Raw genomic sequence first — 22010 nt, 5'->3', positions numbered from 1 at the left:
AACCCCTTATGGATAATGCAGGGCTTCTACTCTGCTTGATAGAGTTACTATGGAGTACAGATGACAAAATGTACCAAAGATTACTATTAAAGTAATCTCATTTCATATATATAAAAATATATTAAAATAAACGCCTTCAAATGCAGTTGTAACAGCAATGAATATATTTTTTAATATAAATGTTCAGCTTGATCTGTGTCTTCTGTCTTGTGTGCGTACAGGAACTTCATAAGATTCGGGTGTAAACATTTAGCAGTTTAGAGCATCTTTCACCTGACATTCACTAGACAGGGAAGACAGAGGATGCATGCTTTCTGGTGGAGATCCTGAAATAAGATCCAAGAAGCTTAATTCTCCCATGGACCCACACAAATGATTATATCCACACTTAGTATGGAAGTATCTGCAGACTTGTCTATGTACATTTTACAGTGGGGAGATCTCAGACACACCAAAACTTTATTTGTGGAAAATATGTGAGAATATATCTCAGGCTGACCATTACAACTCAATAGATGTATCTGAAAACAGATTTGCCCATAAAGGAGGTTACGTACATTTTGGTTTCGGAAGTATCTGCAGATTCGTCTATGTACATTTTATAATGGAGAGATCTACAATGGTCTTCAAATTTCTTACTGCCCTCTATAGGACTATAGAAAAATATCACAGTTTAACTTTTGGAACATGGGCTGTGTTCAAGATGTGAGAAATATGAATTGTTTTGTAAATTGAAACCATGCTGTATTCAACATACAGCTGCACATCCCTGTTACTTTGGCTGCTAATTGGACACATTTTATATGCTGTGATGATGACTCGTAAGTTATTCACAGTGTCTGGTTACACCAAAACTGACGCAAACATAAAGTATCAAAGGATTGTTGCAAAATCTTTGCAAAACACTTAAATGGCATGCAAAACAAGGCATTCATAGAGAACAGTGTAGCAAAATGTTTTCATTTAGAGTGAACTGGAGATATTCTTCGCTACATCACGGTCATGATCGCAGCATGCCAAGACTCAAAGCCTGGGAATACAAATACATGTAACATAACTGCGGTGTCACTTTGAAGTGTCTTCCCTTAATCTTTTTGTCAATACAGATGGGTGTGTATCTTTACATTTCCAGACCACTTCCAAACATAGATGTCAGACAACAGGGAGGTGGTTAAGGCTAACCCATACATTACACCATTAATTCAGCAGAAGAAAAAGAAAACTTAAGCGGTATGTTATAACTAGCCTACCTCAAGGGGTTTAAGCTACAAAATCCTAAAAGTCTCAAAAACCTGCTGTAATCACCCAAAGAGGCGCCATATCTTCTCATTAGTAAAGCTGCCCCACTTTTTCTGCTAGCGGAATGCTAGGCTAAGTTTGAGGCTGCGGGTGACATCAAGGCGGGAGACAGTGTGCAATCCGTGGGTCTTCGATTTAATCGGACGGCGCTCCCATACGTTTATCTTTGTGTCCGCTTGCTTAAGACCTCTAATCTTTTTTGACACACTACATGTATGAGAGGGTCATCACGTAGTTACTATGGCGATGAAGGGCTGTGGTCATCAGAGGAACAGCAGACGTCCTGCCACCCATTTCACTCAGGCAGCAGTTTTATCAGAGAGCGCAGACCTTGTTATCCGCAAGCCGCCACGCCAGGACAGCAGTCACAAGACAGAAAAGCTCTCCACTGGCCAACAGACGACGCTTTTTTGTTTTGACAGATATTTTTAGTGTTGCTTTTTCCATACTGTTACTTGGAAATCTAATATTTGCATTGGTCTTAATCTCCGGTGATCTCCATTCAAGAATTTCCTCTGTCACTGTGTGGTTTATTTAAAGGCAGACAGATAAACAGAGCATGGAACGCAGGCATTTGGCTCTCTGACCAGCATCGTATTTCAATCTGTATAAACACAGCAAGACTACCTCCTGCCTGCCCCACTTTTCCCCCTATTATTTTTCATCAGCTCCATGTAAAAAACGGTCAGCTATCTTCATCGTGTCATATAATTGAAAATCTTTTCATCTTGCATTTTTAATAATAACAGTCAAATAAATAAATAAAGCCAATGCCAAAAATGGATCCTAAAAATACAGGCAAATCAAAAAAAAAAAATCTGAATACTACTACAAATACTAATAATAATAGTTTTTTTTCCGCAAATATGATGAAAAATTTAATGTACCAATAATGTACCAGTAGTGCCAATTGGAGACCAAATACGATCTGGTTATTTAGTAACATATTCTACAGCACTCCATTTCCAAGAGAGAGGTCTGATGTTCTCTCATTTGAACCATAAGAGTATAGAGATGCATAATTTATCACAGCAAAGGCTCATGGGTAGACCGATGTACATAATTGCTGCTGTGGCTCCAGATCCACGAGGCTGTATGATTGATGGCTCCCACCCCCCAAAAAAACCTCACTGACGTCATAGCTTTTAAGAGAGGAGGGGTCTGGGGATAGCGGTGCGCGTGTGTGCATGCGTCTCTGTGAATGTGTGTGCGCGCATGCACAAGAGAAGGGGGCAGGAGGGGGGGGGGGTGATTCAATGACCCATGAGCAGTTTTGCAAAACTGAAACCTATAAACTGGTGAAGCTGGCGACAGTTTTTTCCTGAATGTCCACATTTAGTATTATTTACAGAACGTCTCTTCCCGAACACTAAAGTTTAGCTTCGCATTGGCTGTGACTAATAGAGCCTCATAGTCCTGCCCTTTACAGTGGGGTCTGCCCTCAACAGCTAAACACACAAACCTTCTTCTGTGGCAGCGACTGACGTCAAACGTCTCCTAGCAACAGCCTTTTGGTGTAAAAGAGGCGGTGCTGACACTGGTTTCAATCGAGAGAGAAAAACTGTAGGCAGGCAGAAGAGAAGAGTTTCAGCAAAAAACCTGCAATATACACTCAAACACAAACTCCAAAGAAAGAGCCCGGATTGAAGAACTGGCAACTAACAAACCTTAATTACACTAAAAAAACAACATGCTTTCCCCCCTTTATTAACTGAGTTTGTGCATACTTGTAAATATATAGTGTTAACATACAACTCAGACATTGGAATTGGAAACTTCAAGGCTTCAATGTGAATTTTGTGAATTAATATAATAAAATAGAAATCTATATTTCAATGCAGAGAGGAGGAGCACTGAGGAAGACTCCAGAATGTCATACATTCATAAACATATGTAAAAGACAGCTTAGACGCTTATTACATTAATGCCATTTGGCAGCTCTTATCCAGAGCAACATACAGTTGATTGACTAAGCAGGAGACAATCCTCCCCTGGAGCAACATAGGGCTAAGGGCCTTGCTCATGGGCCCAACAACTGTGCGGATCTTATTGTGGCTACACCGGGGATCGAACCACCGACCTTGCGGGTCCCAGTCATGTACCTTAACCACTATGCTATCGGCCGCTTATTCATTTAAAATCTTGACCATTCACTGTTAATGCCCAGGGTGGCCTTGCCTTCCTTCTATTAATTAATTGTACCAATCTTGTCCCGAGACTCATTCAAACACATGTGACCACTCTATTATCAACTGCCAAATGCAATTTAATCAAACAAGCCAGATTCCATAAAATCAACCTTCTCCGCAGAATGAACAGGCAGGAAACAGGAAAAGGTGTGGTCAGAAATGCGCAGCTTCTCGGCTGGAGGCTAGAGCGTTTAAATGGCAAGGGAGCCCAAATAATACCCATTTACAATTTTACAATTCCTGCTGGTGTAACAAAATGCATAAATACAGTTCAGGGGAGCAAGCATTTACAATGTATTATGTATGTTTTCCCACTTGTGTTTAATAACTTTAGCACATGACAGGAGTAAAACCATTTATAGTTTTACACATATTCATGCGATAGCTACGTATAACCATTGACTGATCGCTGGGTGTCTGTTTAGTTTAGAGCAAGTCCCAGAACAAGAGAATATAGTTCTCTCATTCCTAGCACCACGAAAAGGATAAGCAGATGGGATTTTTGCTTTTACCAAGCCTCCTACAGCAGGCCATGCTACTGAATGACCTTAAGCTACACAGCCAACATTCTCCTGACTGAAGCATTTGACCATGGCATATTTAAATATGCACATGTAGCGAACACAAACAGTGGGGTCAGTGGAGATTTGACAAGCTCTCTCAGCAAAGTCACCAGTCACAACATTGCTTGCTTGACATTTGCCGTTTACAATTACCGTTAATTTATTTTTTCTTTTAAAGAATCATATGTTGAGAAATGAAGGCATAGGTAAAATAAGAGAAATAGTTTCAAAAATGGAATGTTCTATGAGCTGGGAGTAACACGGCAGTAACATGAGCCAAATGAGAACTTCAAGCAAGCTTGGTAAAAAGGTAATGTTCAGTGGCGGGAGAGACCAATTTCATTTCCCCTTATTGAGATATGGTTACGAACAAATCCAGTAAGCTTTGTTTTGGTATGATTGAGTTAGATCATGTGATGAATCCCCCTATCAGCTCACACTGCGCACGCAGGTCTCCATTAACAGGAGCGCGGAACAGGCTGCCCTCGTGCTCCCCTCTGTCACAAACTGGGACCCCTCAACAATCACCGTGTTCATTTTACCAATTACAAATCACCACACTAGTTTGGGAAATACCCAGTGCACGAGATGTGGGATAAATGTGTCGGACTTCATATAACACACTGCTATAGCACATTCATTTGAAGGGGGTCTTAAGATCAAAGTGTTTGGGAGCCCGTAATTAAATATTTTTTTTTTTTAATCACGTAAGTACACATTCCAATCATCAATGACCACGGCTATGTGCGGCTTTCGTGCAGACCGAGGTCCACCCGTGAATCAGTCAGGAGACACACGCGAGCTCATTTTCATGCAGCAGCTTCACACAGCAGGCTCTCCCACAAAAATGTGAAGCCTCCCTGGTCCTCCACGGCTATACGCAGCTCTACACGAACACAAGGCGGCGGACAAAAGCAGGCAGGGGGGTGGGGGGCGGGAGTGGCCTCCTCTACCTCCGCACCCCCTCCACACAGCCTTAAAAGGCAGTGGACTTCCTTGAGTGACTGAACCCAGAGAAGGGGGGGGGGGGGGGGGGGGGGGGGGGGCTGATGAGCAGCGAAGCCTTTCAGATAAACCATGCAGAAACTCTCCGTTTTACTGAATGAGTAGTGCTGATGATGCAGCTAATATAGCGGTGGCGGCGGTGGAGGTGGAGGTGGAGGTGATGGTGGGTACCCTCAGCATTGTTTGTCGTGTCTGTTCGCCCCCTTTCCTGCACCGGTCCCTTGATACGGCACAAAGGGCCTCTTATCGCGCAGCACGATCGTTAAAAACTCCTCGCTATCGCACAGGATCTTTGAGCCTTGCTTGGAGACGCGAGGTCGTGCCTGTGCACGTGACGGTAATGAAAGGCTCCCCACGCAGACACACACTAAGCAGGGCTGGACCCATCACGCACAGATGGGGCAGATAAGAGAAGAACTAAGTGCCTCACACAGGGGAAACTGACCAGTGCTTAAAGAGCTTCCAGCGACTTGTGTTACAGGCGACAGTAAAACCATACAATCTCGACACAACACGGAGGATGTGATTACAGCTGCACTGCCTGCTTTGCCAATGATGCGAAGTTGTAAAAAAATGTAATTCGATTTTGGTTTTTTTAGGCCTGAGGGAAATGAAACTTGGCAAAAAAAGACCGAAAAGGTATAAAGTATTTAGAATTAAATCATCAGACGTCCAAAATAATGAAAATGATAATACTTATAAAAATAGTTGTTGCTACTACGGTGGTTATGTTTGGTGGTGGTAATAGTAGTAGCACTACCAGTAGTAGGCTGGTAGTTGCATTGGCCGTGGTAGTATATTCACCGTGGATCACTGGTGGGGTCTGTAAAGTTATGTTCATGTAGCTTCAAAAAAAAGCTCAACATACTGCATGATAGAACAACTGGTCATGACAGCATTTCACAACAGTCATCTTCATCTTTTTTTTTTAAAGAAAATGTTTGTTTAAAAAAAGCTTATATTAGTCTATATTAGATTAACATATACTCTTATGAAAATGGAACGAAAAGTTTTGAAATTAAAATCGAGCAATTCGTGCAAATGAAACATGCAAAAAAACACAAAGGCAGAGGCAAGCCTGGACGATCTACGGATGTCTCTCTGAGATCACTCCTGGCCGGGAGCCCCAGCGTCGAGCCCAGCTCCGCCAAACCATCATCACGGCTAAAAAGCTGCAGGCTAATTGCTGGCGATCGTGACGCACGCGGTTTCCTAGGCGACGGCCCGGAGTTGTGAAGAGTGCACTCCAGCTTTCCTCCTCTGTTCTGTGCTCACAGCAGCGGGGCCTGACAATGCAGTCACTGCATCCTGTTTGAGTGCACAGACCGCAGAACAGCCCCCTCGTCCCTCTGCACAAACACTCCTACCAAACCCAGCGAAATACGCTCATTACGCTCGTATGTGCCTACATAAAGACATTACCGAAGACATCTGACAAAAAGAGGGAAACTTTGTTTTTCGGTTAAGACGATATTAAATATATGACCTTATGTAAATTGAATATACTGCTATACATGCCTAGTGTAAATATGTGGATTTTGTGGAAAATATGCTAAATATATGAAACACCAATAGATTAAAAAAATATATACATATTACATATTGTATACATATTTGCCTGTATATTGTCAAATGTCGTTCCATTTCCATAAGGGAGAAACAGACGGCTCCTACTGAACACAGACGCCTGCACCAGTAAGGCCCACATGATCCAGCCTTGGCACAGTTTTGTCATCAACGTCTTGTTGACACTTCAATAATCCTCCAACATCGATCTACTGAGCTGCAAACATGGACTCAATGTCCCAAGAAAATCATAGCAAGCACAGTATTCAAATTTGTACACATCGTTAATTCTTTGTGTGATCCTCATGTGAGTTTTGAAATCAGGGAGTTTTTTCCAATCACTATCTTTGGATGAAAAACGTAAATAGTGACAAAATAACCTGATATGTCGCCCCACTGCTTACGTTGCGGAAAGGCAGATAATAGTTTGTAGTTCAAGGTTCATCATGTGGCCTCCCATTTGATCCCAGCTGAAGAAATGTCTGAGCCCTTTTGGGCCACCAATGAATGAATCATAAGCAATGAATCTTTGAAAGTGAAATAAGCTTTCAAACAGTGAACTTGTGTACTCTGTGCAAACGTCATCAGAAAGCCTAACTTTGCCAAAGTAGGGAAAGTTACAACTCCACACATTAAAATTAATTTTGCTAGTTTCAAATTGCTTTAATTCGTTGGCAAATCAAGAAAGACTTTGGACCTTTTTAAAGGTGGCAAGCGCAAGATCAAAAAGGCATGTTAGGAAAACACTGATATTTTAAGGACGCAAAAGTACATGGCAAGTGGCAAGAGAGTGTGAGCAGAGAATACCTCAGTAATAGTTTCATTCAGCCATGATTCCTCACGAAAGCTGATTTCAATCACTAAACATGAACAAGGGAAATATGAAGACCCTGCCTCAGTGGGACGAGTCTAAAACTAACCAACTGGATGTGCCTGGTGTCTAATACATGAAAATAAGGCCTTGCACTCCCAAGTTTACGACTAATATAGAATTGTTATTATATTGAAAATAAGTGCTGTTTGATTATCATGTATGTATTCCAGTACTTGACAGTTGCCATTGTCCAATGTGCATAAGAAAATCTCACACATTATTTTAAATTATTGTTATAAAAAATGTTTTAAAGCAACAACCTAATTTCCACAAGTTACTCTAACACATATGTGTAGTACAAATGGTGTGGGCTTAAACACATTTTGCTTATGATTATGAAATATGACTAATGACTAATAAAAACAAAGCAAATAATGCTATTGCACTCGTAGTTTTATGAGATGTGTATTTGTATACACACAAAGCACTTAATTTCCAGATTAGATATTATATTGAGTGCATTGTATGTTAAATACAAGCTCCTTCAAATGAAAACCGTATGGCCAATTTAGTGTAATAATGTATAATTAACATAACTTTTTCTGGAAAGCTGAATGCTTCTCTGACGTGGTTATGTTTTATGGATGATTAAACACATGTCCTATTCACTTGAATGTGTTTGTCTAGTTAATGCAAAAAGATGAAATGATATAATTGAAATGAGAGGGAGGAAAATAAATATATTTTCACAGAATTTACGTCTTTCACATACGAGATTTTAAAAGGAAAAACAATTATATTTCATGCAATGACAATGTCGCTATTCAGAGACGGGAAGATTCATTATTTACATTTAAAAAAAGAAAAAATACATTCATGTTGGAGCCTTTTCCCCTCTCACAACTAATGGAAGTCTGTAAATTCTACAGGGTATTAAGCAAATCTTGGCCTTTTTTTTTTGCTGTCACAGTTATGCACGTCAGCAAGTGACGTCAATGTTATATCACTCTGCATGGCTTTTCAGCAGGAGTGTTCAGCTCAGAACGGCTATGCTCCAGTGCAGTCTGCTGCTCAGCCCACGAGCGAGTTACATCTGGCTGTTTTACCAAACACTGACGAGATTAAACCAGCACGACACCAATGCCATTCCAGAGGCAGTTAACCCTCAACATCTCCAATATAGAGGGCGACCAGGAACACACACTTTAGTAGGCTCACAGAGGGAAGGTGAAGGACATCCCACTATATATAAATTATCTAAATTTGATTTACAAAAACTAGGTTAGTCTGAACAAATATGTAGCATTTTCACCTGCATTTACAAATACGTCCTTCCAACAAATCCTCAATGATCAATTTCAGTGTATTTTCAAACATATTTTCCCCAAAAATAACTGCATTTGCTGTATTTCAAAATCTATGTTTAAAATGTATTATAAAATGAAATAAAATAAATAAAATGTAAATGTCTATTTGACCCAGGTCTGAGCCAATCCAACAATGCCAATATGTGTGGTGATAAACATGAGAGGATAACCATGAAACTGTCACCCTTCACAAGCAAATAAATTTGCTTGGCAAACAGAAAGCTATCTTTAAATTATACAGCTGAGGTTACCGGAATGCTATTCCGAAATACTCTACCAATGTTGTAAACAAAAAACCTTCCTCATAATGCATTTATAAATGGACGCTGGCAGCATAAAATGGCTTTAAAGGAGAGGAACAATGTCATGTGAAATGTCACATACGCGGTGAAGAGCAGCAGTCTGGAACACGGCCCCTGATGGAAGACTGCTGGCGGCCGGGCCCCTCACCCCGAATACCGCCCGTCTCTGGGCCTCACATTAGCCCAGTTTCCCAGGAGCACTTTCACTGCGACTTTAACCTGCTACAGCTGTTACACATCAGCCCATTGTTCAGCACAACAGAGCCATGAGGCATCAGGAAGATCCCAGTATGAGCAAGTAAAATAACACTCGGCTTTTTTCGGCTTGGATCAACGGTACACTCGCAGTAACATAAATACATATACACCCACCACCGCAACTGGGCATTTTCACTGCAAAATAGCGCACATAAGCATGCTTTTGTTCAAAGTGTGTGTGTGTGTGTGTGCGTGTGAGCAAACATTGAAGGTCACAAAACACGAAGCACAAGTGCACAACGTAGCACGTCTACATTGCAATCTTAATCCTCAGGTACAGAACTCTGCACATAGCAGACAGGCCAGCACAATAAATCCTGTTCTATACAATCGTGGCTTTCCCTGTGGAATATATTTAAGACTGATATGAATCAAGGGAGTGTTCCACATGGACTTTTACACTTACACTTTCCACAGAGGCGAAACACGAGTCCTCTCAGCTCTGCCCCATGAATTATAAAACATTAAGTCTCGCCATTACCCTATCGATGCATAATGCATAGCATGCGGTTGTAGAAACAACAGTGTCAGAGTAGGGTAAACCCTGGCCGGTACAGCAGGCCTGCTGAGGAACGTCACCACCAGAGCCCTCAAAAAAACCCAAAAAACACATCATATGCCAACACAATGGGTTTTGTATTTTGTGTTGCATTGTGGGGCAGTATGGGGACAGGGGCCTATCGACCGGGAGCCTGGTTTAAATGCTGCCCTGCCGGTAGGTGCTCATTTGTGGCACAATTTCCAGCACATTTCCCACATTACACTGCAACATTCTACATGGGAAAATGAAACCGCGGAGAGGACGTTATTACGGAGCCATTAAAAATATCCATGCTTGTATATTTTTCTTTTTGGTCAACAACTTCTTTCCTGTGTTTCCATCCAGGGGCCCAGTATTTTTTCTCTTGACCTGCTTCGCCATTCTGGCTCAAGTGTATCTCTCAATTTATCACTCAATTATTATTAAGCTTGTCTAAGGCTATGATCAGAGATTGGAAAAATTAAAATCAGGCTTTGTAGAACTGAATTCCTGGCTTCACACATGAACCAAAACAACTTCCAACAACAAATAATAAAGACTTTACTGTGACTGAAAAGGCTTGAATGTTTGGGGGGGGGGGGGGTACTTCTATAAATGTAAAATATTTCTTGGTTTCTAATATTTTTTCTGAAAGTTAACTTTGGTAAGAAAAATGCAGAACTATTTCACTTTTGTGTTTAGAAGTATGGGGGGGTGTGCAGTTTCCCCCAATTGAATTCCCAGCTCAAAACAAATATTAAACAAATAAAGCATATCTTTGTCATATCTGTTTATATCATAAATTGAGGTAGCCTACCATTCTGTTTTTTGGTCATTTGGATGAGCTGTATTAATTACCGAGGGTTTTTTACTTAACCCTAAGCTCCTTTCCCTTCATCCTGAAAGCATGAATGATTCACAGTGGTGCTTTTCATCATAATATATGCCATACTTTCACACGGGGCTTTCCCCGCATTAACACAATACTGGCTAAAAAAGTGAATTCCCCAAATTGTTAGGCGATAGGACAGTCATTTTTTCAGGCCCACTGTCTGGCATGCAGTAACATTGTGCCAAATGTCTGCCTGCTTCGTTAATAAACTAAGTCAATTAAAGGCGCTACAAACTTGTTCCTATTTTATTATTTTGAGAAAAGAGTATTACATTACATTATTGCCATTTTGGCAGACGCGTTTAACCAGAGCACACAGAGCGCACAGTTGATTAGACTAAGCAGGAGACAATCCACCCCTGGAGCAATGCAGGGTTAAGGGCCTTGCTCAAGGGCCCAACGGCTGTGCGGATCTTATTGTGGCTACACCGGGGACCGAACCACTGACCTTGCATGTCCCAGTCATGGACCTTTACGTTACACTACCAATAATAACCTCTACCAAGAGGTTGGAAAGGCCAAAGCATGGCGAAAGAAAGGATCTGGTCATGATCCAGAAACATACAAGCTCATCTGTGAAGTACGGTGGAGAAAGTCTCATGGCTTGGGCTTGCATGGCTGCTTCTGGAGTAGGCGTACTAATCTTTATTGATGATGTAACTCATGATGGTATCAGCAGGATGAATTCAGAAATCTACAAAAACATTCTGTCTGCCAACTTACAGAGAAATGCATCCAAACTAATTGGGAGGAACTTCATCATGCAGCAAGACAGTAACCCAAAACAAACTGCCAACACAAGAAAGGATTTAATTAGGGAGAAAAAGTGGAAGGTTTTAGACTGGCCAAGTCAATCAGCAGACCTTAACCTAATTGAACATTCATTTCACCAGAAGAGAAGATTGAAGGGAAAAACCCCCAAAACACCTGAAACAGGCGACAAATGCAACAGTTTAGTGATGTCAATGGGTTGCAAGCTTGATGCAGTTATTGCAAGCAAGGGATATGCTACTAAACATTAAGTGTTATTTACTTTCATTTGCTTAAATACTCTCTGTTCAAATACTTTTGCTCACCTAAAAATTGGGTGGTCTACCAAATGAGCTATGTTCTATGTAGTTTAACACATCTATGTGTAAATACCAGGAAATAAAAGCTGTAATTCTGAACTGTTGTCTCGTGTTCATATTTTTAACCCCAAATGTATACACTGTATTGCAAAAACAAAGGAATTTGCCTTGCTGTTCCAATACGTTTGGAAGGGAGTGTATTTGACTGGATTTTCCTTGTGGCTATTGTTACCCAAAATATCTACTAGTCTTAGAAGTTTGGAAGTCATACACCAAGTGATGCTGATATAGTAAGCCATCACTTATTGAAAAAGATTTGTCAGGTGACATGATTTATAATTTATGAATGACCATAACTTTTCTGGAGCAGTATTTTGAAATTCGAGTGCACAATCTTAAAGTAGACATAAAATTGTGTCAGACTTCAGGGTTCTCTCTGCTTTAATGCCAAAGGTATGATAAGCGACATAAACCCCAATTTCAACACACAAGTGAATTTCTGGGTACCCACCACCCTTTTTTAAGAGCCAATATCCCAGGAATGGCAAATCCAAAAGCCTAATGTTCTGGATGTTCTTTATTGAATATATAAAGAATTTACACAACAAAACATTTCCACAAAGTTTGAGTCCCACAACTCCCACCAAACCTCTGGTTGATTTTTCACAGAATGACCCTATAAAATATATTATATATATATATCTATAGATATCTATATATATATATATATATATATATATATATATATATATATATGGCCAAATGCATAAAACTACATAATGCCAGTTTAATCTGTTTAATCTGTCTTGTCTTGCCTTTAGAAGTAGTCTAGCATACATTAGTCAGGTTAGTCATACAATGACTGACTAAGGGATCTCCAAGATTAGAAAATAGCTTTAACTGCAAATTAACCGGCTGTAGGGTTGCCCTGGGAGGCATGGCTTTAGCTAGCAGGGCATCCCCGCCATCATCACTAAATAATGACCTTTCTATTCAATCCACCGATTACAATTTGCCCGAAACAGCTGTGTACATTTTACAATCAGGACAAACAGAACTATGAGTGAACACGCAAAAAAAAGAAAAACATTACCGCTTCCAATGGCAACTCATTAAGAACTTAATGACCAAATTAAACAGGCTTCAGCAATGACTTCATGATGATATACAGTATTGGACCCTTGAAAAGCTCATTTTAATTGAAATCCTGTCACAGAGTGTCTTTTTTAAATTTATTTTAGTAATGTTTTTAAAGTGCAAATATATGGCTTAACTGGCACACTTTTTTCTAATCTTGACCAATTGTGACAAGAAACAAGAAAAGGAATAAGTTGTGGCCTGTCCCCATGGATGTAAGATCTGGCCAGGGTTGACATTTTTAGCATTGGAAATACCAGAAAAGCAAGTGGCAACACTTTGACATTGGTATTGAGGTATTATTCTCCTCTCAGTTCCACCATGTTTTTTAAAGATGTTTTTGACATCAATAAATCACCCCATCAACAATGGCCCATTGCGTCTCTGACTAATGAGGTAATCCTATACGGTAGTGTTTATGCCGCGGTCAACAGTGAATCAAACTATGAAATTATTATCCAAAATCAATACGCCTGTCCATTTTTTTTCCTAACATCATATTATGGGCATTACCAGAGCAATACACAAATTGATGCTCAGTATATTTTAAAATAATCAAGGCTTACAGATGCATTGATTAAACAGAAATAATTATTTCTTGCATACAAATTCAGCTACGGTTGTAGTCTCAGGGCAAAATTTATCAGAATTTAATGCAGCTTAATTTAAAGCTTAATGCAGAGGGCCTCCCAAACAGCACAGGTTTAGCTGGGTTTACTACACTGAGCCTCTGTGTCTCTGTCTTTGTGAGGCACACTGAGGCATGCTCAGTGGACTGTTAAACTGTAAATAGCCTTCAAACAGAAGGAAAAACTCACAAGCATGTGGAGCAGACCCGTGACATCAGTGTGCCACAGACGTGTAGAACAGCATTAGGCAGCAGTTGCTAAGAGTCGCACGGACCCTTGCCTTATGACCTGTGAGCGTCTACAAACAACACACGTCGGCATGCAGTCGGCCTCGTCCGTTCCCGACGAAGCCGATCCACTCCCACAACTCCCCCAGCCATGAGCACGACTACCAGCGCAGCACCGTTTGTTGTGGGGGGCGGGGGGTTGCGGGGGAGAAAAGATATGATGATGCTTTTCGAAAATGGCATTTACAAGCGAACGAAGTTCCCCTTCCAAGATTTACACACTCGCTGAAGGCTAAAGGTCAGTTTGCTTTGTTTTGTTTTTTCTTTTTGTTTTATTATGATAAAGATTCCATTCCATAAAGCCTATAAATATTTCAAACAGCCTGCCCACTGTAAACAAGCCACTAACCCCACTACAAACCAATCCTGTGGCAGCCAAAAAAAAAAAAAAAAAAAAAAAAAAAGTGCCTGCAGCCAGCCTGGTGCAGTTGTACAGTACGCTGGGAATATTGTGAGTCACGGGGGCTAGGCAGAGGCCCTAGCTGCTGGCTGCACTGTATAAACAGGGAAAAGCCAGGCGCACAAACGCACGTTCACGTGAAGGAGAGGGAGCACGCTCACCAAGAGCCCAGACAGACCGAGATGCGCAGATCGTTATCATCCCGCCTGAAATTACAGAACCGCGACATTCCAGTGACTTCGTTTGACTGAAAAATGCCTCGGTTCACCAGCGAACAAAAACCTGTACTTCCCCCTCGCTGACATTAAGACACTGCGGAATAACCACATACCTCACACGTACTTTTACCAGGTACGTGTAGCGCATTATGCATGTGGAAACAAGGCAGAAATTCACATCTGTGTCACACACACACAAATACCACGTATCAATGGGAAAGTAGACTAATGAAAATGGCAATTAATGAAAAAAAGAATTAAAGAAATGAAAATTTAAACTTCAGAAAAACGATAATACAAATACACAGTTGCCATTGTCACAACTTTTTAAATTTTGAATAAATATATATTTTTTTAAAGCTGCACATGATGTTACTGCAGGGAAGACTATTATATTATACTAAACAATGATTTCAAGCTGATCTCTCATGTAGAGCTGGGTTAAATATAATAACATATGGTGCATTGTTATGAGAAGACTGATGTCTTTACAATTGCTTGAACTGTATCTGAGACGCCATAAAAGGTGTATGCTTGTGGTCACAGGCAGTTTGTGACCAAACATTTAAACACGGGCCTTGAACTAGAGCAGACCAGAAGTTTTGGGCAACGTCTGCGTGTCTGTCCCCTCTCGTTAAGTCAACAGAGTCAGACCGCAGGCAGTGACCTCCCTCTGCGGGATCGATTGCCCGCCCACAGGGATTGCTCTCATTGCCCACCAACAGAACTGTGGCAAAACAGGCTCTTGGCTGGCATGTCCAACTAAGGCCCTCACTCACTGGACTGACATGCCCCGTGGTCTGGAATCAAGTCCCCAGGGTGCCGGTGCCAACGGCGGGCCACAGGTTAAGCCAGGGAAGGAGGATTTCTCTCAGAAGGGCGCAACCCGCCTCGTCATGCAAGTCTGCACTCAAAGAAAACATGTCGCGATGAGCAGCCCCGCATATACAGTCTGTGAGTGTCGCAATGAGCAGCCCTGCATATACAGTGTGTGAGTGTCGCAATGAGCAGCCCCGCATATACTGTCTGTGAGTGTCGCAATGAGCAGCCCCGCATATACTGTCTGTGAGTGTCGCAATGAGCAGCCCTGCATATACAGTGTGTGAGTGTCGCAATGAGCAGCCCCGCATATACAGTGTGTGAGTGTCGCAATGAGCAGCCCCGCATATACAGTGTGTGAGTGTCGCAATGAGCAGCCCCGCATATACAGTGTGTGAGTGTCGCAATGAGCAGCCCCGCATATACTGTCTGTGAGTGTCGCAATGAGCAGCCCCGCATATACTGTCTGTGAGTGTCGCAATGAGCAGCCCTGCATATATAGTGTGTGAGTGTCGCAATGAGCAGCCCCGCATATACTGTCTGTGAGTGTCGCAATGAGCAGCCCTGCATATACAGTGTGTGAGTGTCGCAATGAGCAGCCCCGCATATACTGTCTGTGAGTGTCACAATGAGCAGCCCCGCATATACAGTCTGTGAGTGTCGCAATGAGCAGCCCCGCATATACAGTGTGTGAGTGCGACTGTTCATTTTTCAACCAATTATTGTTTCTATTATTGTACAGCTATACGATGTTTTGGTACAGAGTGCCGGTCCGTTAACCTTATTTTGAAACCTCAATGTAAGGACTATAAATACAAACAGAGGGTGAGTCAACATGTCAGTGAGCTTTTTTCAATGATAGGAAGGGATTTACAATGGTACTGTAACAATATTTTGACACAGAAATCTTACTTATTGTACCTTTAAGTCTTTCATGAAAATAAAATGATCAGTAATGGATCATATGGACAGTGCAGACTGTCAGCTTTAATTTAAGGGTATTTGCATCCATAATGAGTGATCTGTGTAGGACTTCCACCACTTATATACAAAGTCCACCCATTTTAGGATACAAAAAGCAACAGAAGATATTCTTAAATAAAGTTGTCATATTTAGAACTTGGTTGCAAATCCGTTGCATTTGATGACTGTCTGAAGTCATGGCCATAGACATCACCAGACGCTGGGTATCTTCCCTGGTGATGCTCTGCCAGGCCTGTCCTCCAGCTATCTTCATTTCAGTTTTTGGTTTAAGTGTTTTTTGCCTTCATCTTATCTTCATCAAGTTCATCAAGAAATAAAGGTGTGTTAAACAATAGAAGTAAAATGATAAATATAATTATTATTATTATCATTTGTATTATTATTATTATTCACACTGAATTGCATTAAAAACACTGAGGGGTGGCCTTTAGCTTAGTGGTTAAGGTACATGACTGAGACCCGCAAGGTCGGCGGTTCGATTCCCGGTGTAGCCACAATAAGATCCGCACAACCATTGGACCCTTGAGCAAGGCCCTTAACAATGCATTGCTCCAGGGGAGGATTGTCTCCTGCTTAGTCTAATCAACTGTACGTCGCTCTGGATAAGAGCGTCTGCCAAATGCCATTAATGTAATTAATGTAAACTGAAATGCACGTGATCGACTTAATATGTTAATATACACTCAATGAGCACGTTATTAGGTATTTATTAGACTTATTTTTTAGACTTCTACTGCTTGCGTTACTGTCACCATCCAGTCAGCTTTGACCAGTCTGGATAAAAACATTTCCCGAAAAATCAGGTTATAATATCAACACCATCTTAGAGCTGCAGGCACTCTTTTCCTGGTTTTCCACCCAGCCTTTACCTGGGAGCCATGTGTGAAGACAGTCTGGCCAATCAGTAACACTAATAACACAAGAGAAAAGAAAACCAGGGTTGGATTTGGATTGCTATTGTAGTTAGAACAAAAACCAGTATATGCAGGAGGTCCCCAGGACCGACCTTGAGAACCATTGGTCCAGTTGAGTTTTGGACAAGCTACTTTACAATCTATGGTTTTCTTTCTCTTTTTCCTTTCTGTATTAACATATTATCATACTGTTTCAATAACAATATTTTACATTTTACATAATTTTCCACTGTTAGACAGATGCTTTACCAATAAAGAAGGGATCATCAACTCAGGCCCAAATTATTGCTGCTGCAAAAGGTTACTGTTTCTCTATGACCTACAGTAATACAGATATCGCAAGTCAATGTCATTGGAAGCAAGATAATTAGTGCAAACTATGTTAGCCCATATCTCCCAGATTAACAATCTGAGACCAGTGTCATTTTGGTTCCTGGGGGTTCTTATAGATACAAATTTGTATAGATACAAATCCCAAAATAAATATAAATGCCAAATCTCATTAAAATCCATAACAATGCGGTCCAAAAGTGTGTTGAGTTGACATGGAATGACCCAGAGCTAAAAATAAGCCCATCGCCTGGCCCGATCGCAGCATACCTCCGGGCCCTGTTGGGTTCGGATCAGGATGCGGACCTCTAGAACCAATTACGAGTCGCCCCACAGGGCTACTAACCACAGTTAGCAATGGTACAATCAGGATTTGATCTCAGGCCTTGGGTCCCAAACATACGCTACAACAATGCCTTAACAGGAGGACCTACCCAACAGTCATTTTCACTTTTTTTAAAGTATAACTTATGTAATATTCTAAAATCATCTGATACAACAATAAGTGTCTGACACACCTTATTCAGCAGAAATAAAGGTGTGTTCAAGAATAGGAGTAAAATTATAAATATAATTATAATTATTTGTATTATGATTATTATTCACACTGAATTGCGTTAAAAAGTTTTTTCTCCATCTGAATAAGTTATAGGATTCATTAAAACAATTGAAATTCTGTCCATGAAAAAAAAAAAACTTTTAAATTAATTTAATCTTCACTCATCTCTCTAGAAAATTCAAAAATACAGACTGATAATAGTTTACCCAAGATCTATTTCTGCCATAAAGATTTATCACTACATTTCAAATTCATTTCCAGAATGCTCCTTGCATTCAGTGCATTTCAACTTAAAATGCTATTTTCTTTTTAAAAACACAAAATTCATTGCGTGGGTGAAACCTCTATGTCTGAGGAGTCCACATTTGAAACATTTGTAAGAAGCAGGCTTGGAATTCGTCAGGAGGCCTATTGCAAATATTTACACCCATGGTTCTCAAAACAAATGTAGAACAAGAGAGCTGTACTGAACTACAGGAAAAGCTGCATTTCATCAACTGATCTTGGTAAGGTGACTGCCCTTGAAGAGATTTATAATGATTACAAAAAAAAAACTGTAAAATGCAATACGGATCATTTCACAGCGCTGGGAAAACACAGCCAAAGTCAGTATCACTAGCACATGAAGTTGCCTCTTTCCACATACAGTGTATGAATAGGCCTACGGTATATGACATTTTAGAAGGTACTCACGAAAAAAAGAAATAATTGGTTATAAAAAATAACCTCCATATGATATACGTATGAAAAAGTGTATGGCCGACTGGGCGTTAATAGGTATTGTTAACCAAGTTCACATAATTTCTTTGCAAGACATAATGTAGAGAATTGTGGGCAGAGCAGTATGCCTGTTATACTCTAATTGTTTACTGCATTTTAATAGCAGTATATTGCCACAAATTAATCTGTAATTAATTTAGTGTAGAAATTGAATGTTATTAATCAAATCATTGCAATTTTCAGCTATTCACTGTCATTTGTGCTCATCAATGAGAACAGCTGAGAACCCTGTGGCAGTGAGGCACTGCCATTGTTGTTTTTCTAAGACAAAGGGGGACATGATGCTCCATGTCATTTCCTTTTTTTAAATTAGTAGTTTTATTTTCATTTCCAAATTGCACATATTGTAACACAATAATTAGTCATAGAACATAGAAGTGAAATTACTATTATGAATTTAGCTTAAAAGCCTAATGGCCTACATTACATCGCAAAAGGAAAATACAGTACCATGTATTTTAGACTGGCAGACTAACTGTTGTTGTACGGTCAAAAGTCACACTGAAATTAAGGCCTATATATGTTCTAGTACCACTTTATCATGAACAACTTCCACCTTCTGGCCTACCTGTTGGATGTAACGTTTTTTTTTTTTTTTTAAACCAATGTACAGTAGGCCTACCTATGCGACCTGCAAAGTAAATCAAACAATATTGGCATTTAAACTTTTCATTTCCGTGAAATTTTAAGTAGGCCTAAGCATTTAAAGTATAAAAAAACAGAAACTTAACTTTAAGAATGCGTCAGTTTATGAATTATACATTCTGTACAGGCTTAACGTACACTTCAGGAAACTAAGAAGGCTTGCTATTGGTGGTCTAAAGTCTTCAGCGGGCTATGTGATAGAAAATGCATTCCTATGGGCCTAATGTACATTTTTAGTTCGGCACAGTTGTGTTTGCACAGTCTCGCAGAATTAATTCTGGATGACAACTTTTGGCATTCAAAAGAGCAGTCTTCGTTTGGAAACATACCTGTTCTCTAGAAATGCATGGCAGTGACGGTCTCCGGGGGACTTTACCACTGCCATAATAACTGGTTGACGTTTCTCCCAAAGAAACACAACTGGACCTTCTCCGAGGTCTGATGACGGGCACTTTCTCCTCGTTTGGGATCCGGTGCGGCGTTTCCTTTGGCTGGTGGTGATTATCGAAACAGAGCGCCAGGAGGGAGCCAGAAACCCCCGCCAGACAAGCCGAGATGGGTCTCATATACACAGGCAGACATCCGAGGCTGGTGAAGGACACCAGCCACACTAGACTGGCGAAAATTAGGATTAGGACACTGTGTTTCAGTTTCAAAGTTGGGACCAGTGTCAGCAAACCGACACAGCCCAACACAAAGAGTAATCTGCCCACCATCTGCATGTGGTGGGGGTACTCTCCTAGCTGCAAAAACACCGAAACCAAGAAATCCGCCAAATAGCATGATGCAGGCAGCGACACGAACCAGCTCCTATGACTTTCCCGCTTTTTCCTCCTCAGGTAAACTGTTAAAAAGAAGAACGCACAGCCTATGCTGAAGAGGGGACTGACAGATTGTGAAAACCCCAGCAGAAAAGTCCGCAGATCCAAAAAGAAATGTCCACTTTGCAAGCTCCTGGAAATTAGTACCGAAACAGCCAAAACTGCGAATGCACCTACGTAAAGGGCCGAAGCCCGAAGTCGTTTTGAACCTAATAAATCAGCATTGCAAAACCTGCAGACAGTGAATAAAAAACCCCCTTGGTGGTCTTGCTTTAAAGGGGTGACGCAGCTCTTCACGTAGCCGTTCCTGAAGCTTTCTGTGCTGTTTGCATTGCCAACACCATCGTGATGCTTGAATTTATTGTGCAAAATCTCTCCTTCTTCTTTTACAGCCATGTTTCCAACTGTATACTTATATATCCCGTCAGAATGTCCCTTCACCCTCTTTCCTGATCCTATTATTGTGTTATTACATGACAGCTAAAGCGCTCCATAGTCACTCAAACGTACTCGAGCATTTTGGGTAAAAGGAAAAAGGTGAAATGTTTTTTTTGCGCAGGAGATGGACTCTATGTCGCCGCCTAGACGTGACAATCCGCAGTAATAATAATGGCTACAAATCGGACAAGCGCGCACTCTGCAGCATTCCATTTGCTCCATAACAAGCCGCGCACCCTTCTATTTTTTTGCCAGTTGGAAACTCGCAGACCAGCTGTCCAACTATCAAACAATAAAACGCTAATACAATAAATCAATTCAATTAAACGTAAATAATCGCATTAGCATATATTATTTCGCAAACATTTTGCTCAAATTTAGCGGATAAAATTCATGTTAAAAAGGTAATTGGACACGCCTGTTAAAACCTATAATAATAATGTTCAAACAATTCAACCTCAGCCCATTGTCCTAACGTGACCTTGAAGATACATTGTGTTACCTAGTATAAGTTTAGTTTGTCTTGAAACATTGTATTGTACATGTAAACAGACCATATCAAACAGTTCACATGTTGTAGCTGTTAATCTGCAATATAAAGTTGTGAAAAAAAAGGTTTTGGATGTGTCCCATCCCCTCTATAACACCCTCAAGTGTAAGTTGACATTGGTGTAAACTTTATGGCTATTCGGAAAGCATGCACAATACACACACAAAAGCTGTGCTCTTTGTCCAGTACTACACTTGAAAATGTTTGAGTTCTTTTGGTTCAGTAAGTGTAAACCAGAGTAACAGTCATGCTAAGCCATTTCATGCACTGTTACATTTTCAGCCAAGACAGGTAGGTGGTTGTTCTTTTTTCTTTCTTTTTTTTTGTATGATTTAGTTTAATTGTCATTTAAAAGTGCAAATAAACTTCAACCTTTTCTGAAAATATCTAGCTGTATCACTAAACCTGGATATCTAGTGAGCTGCTTCAGGCAAAGTAATTGAGAATGCTTTGTTATTATTGCCCTTAGTTTGTTTTATATGGAAGGTACTGAAGTGTTCTTTCGCAGAACTAACAGCCTGTGTTCAAAGGCTATCGTTTTGCTTCATTGACACAGAATAACACTGAAGCATGAATAATAGCTAGGAATAAGTATGTTCAGATGGGAGAGACCCAGTAGGAATGACTGGCCTGCAGGAGACAAGATACGTTTTC

At 40.6% G+C, this 22010-nt stretch overlaps 1 protein-coding gene across 1 annotated transcript in view; it reads right to left on the bottom strand.

Moving 5' to 3' along the window:
- Positions 1-20875, bottom strand: part of pde3b (phosphodiesterase 3B) — a 44265-nt gene extending 23390 nt beyond the window's left edge. Inside the window, exon 1 of the mRNA XM_061246867.1 lies at positions 19877-20875. Within this exon, the coding sequence (XP_061102851.1) occupies positions 19877-20764 (888 nt within the window). The 5' untranslated portion in view covers positions 20765-20875. The remainder of the gene's footprint in view (positions 1-19876) is intronic.
- Between the last annotated feature and the right edge of the window lie 1135 nt (positions 20876-22010).

This window comes from Conger conger, chromosome 6 (genome assembly GCF_963514075.1).
Source record: "Conger conger chromosome 6, fConCon1.1, whole genome shotgun sequence".
Taxonomy (NCBI): Eukaryota; Metazoa; Chordata; class Actinopteri; order Anguilliformes; family Congridae; genus Conger; species Conger conger.
This window is presented reverse-complemented; position numbering and strand designations above follow the sequence as displayed.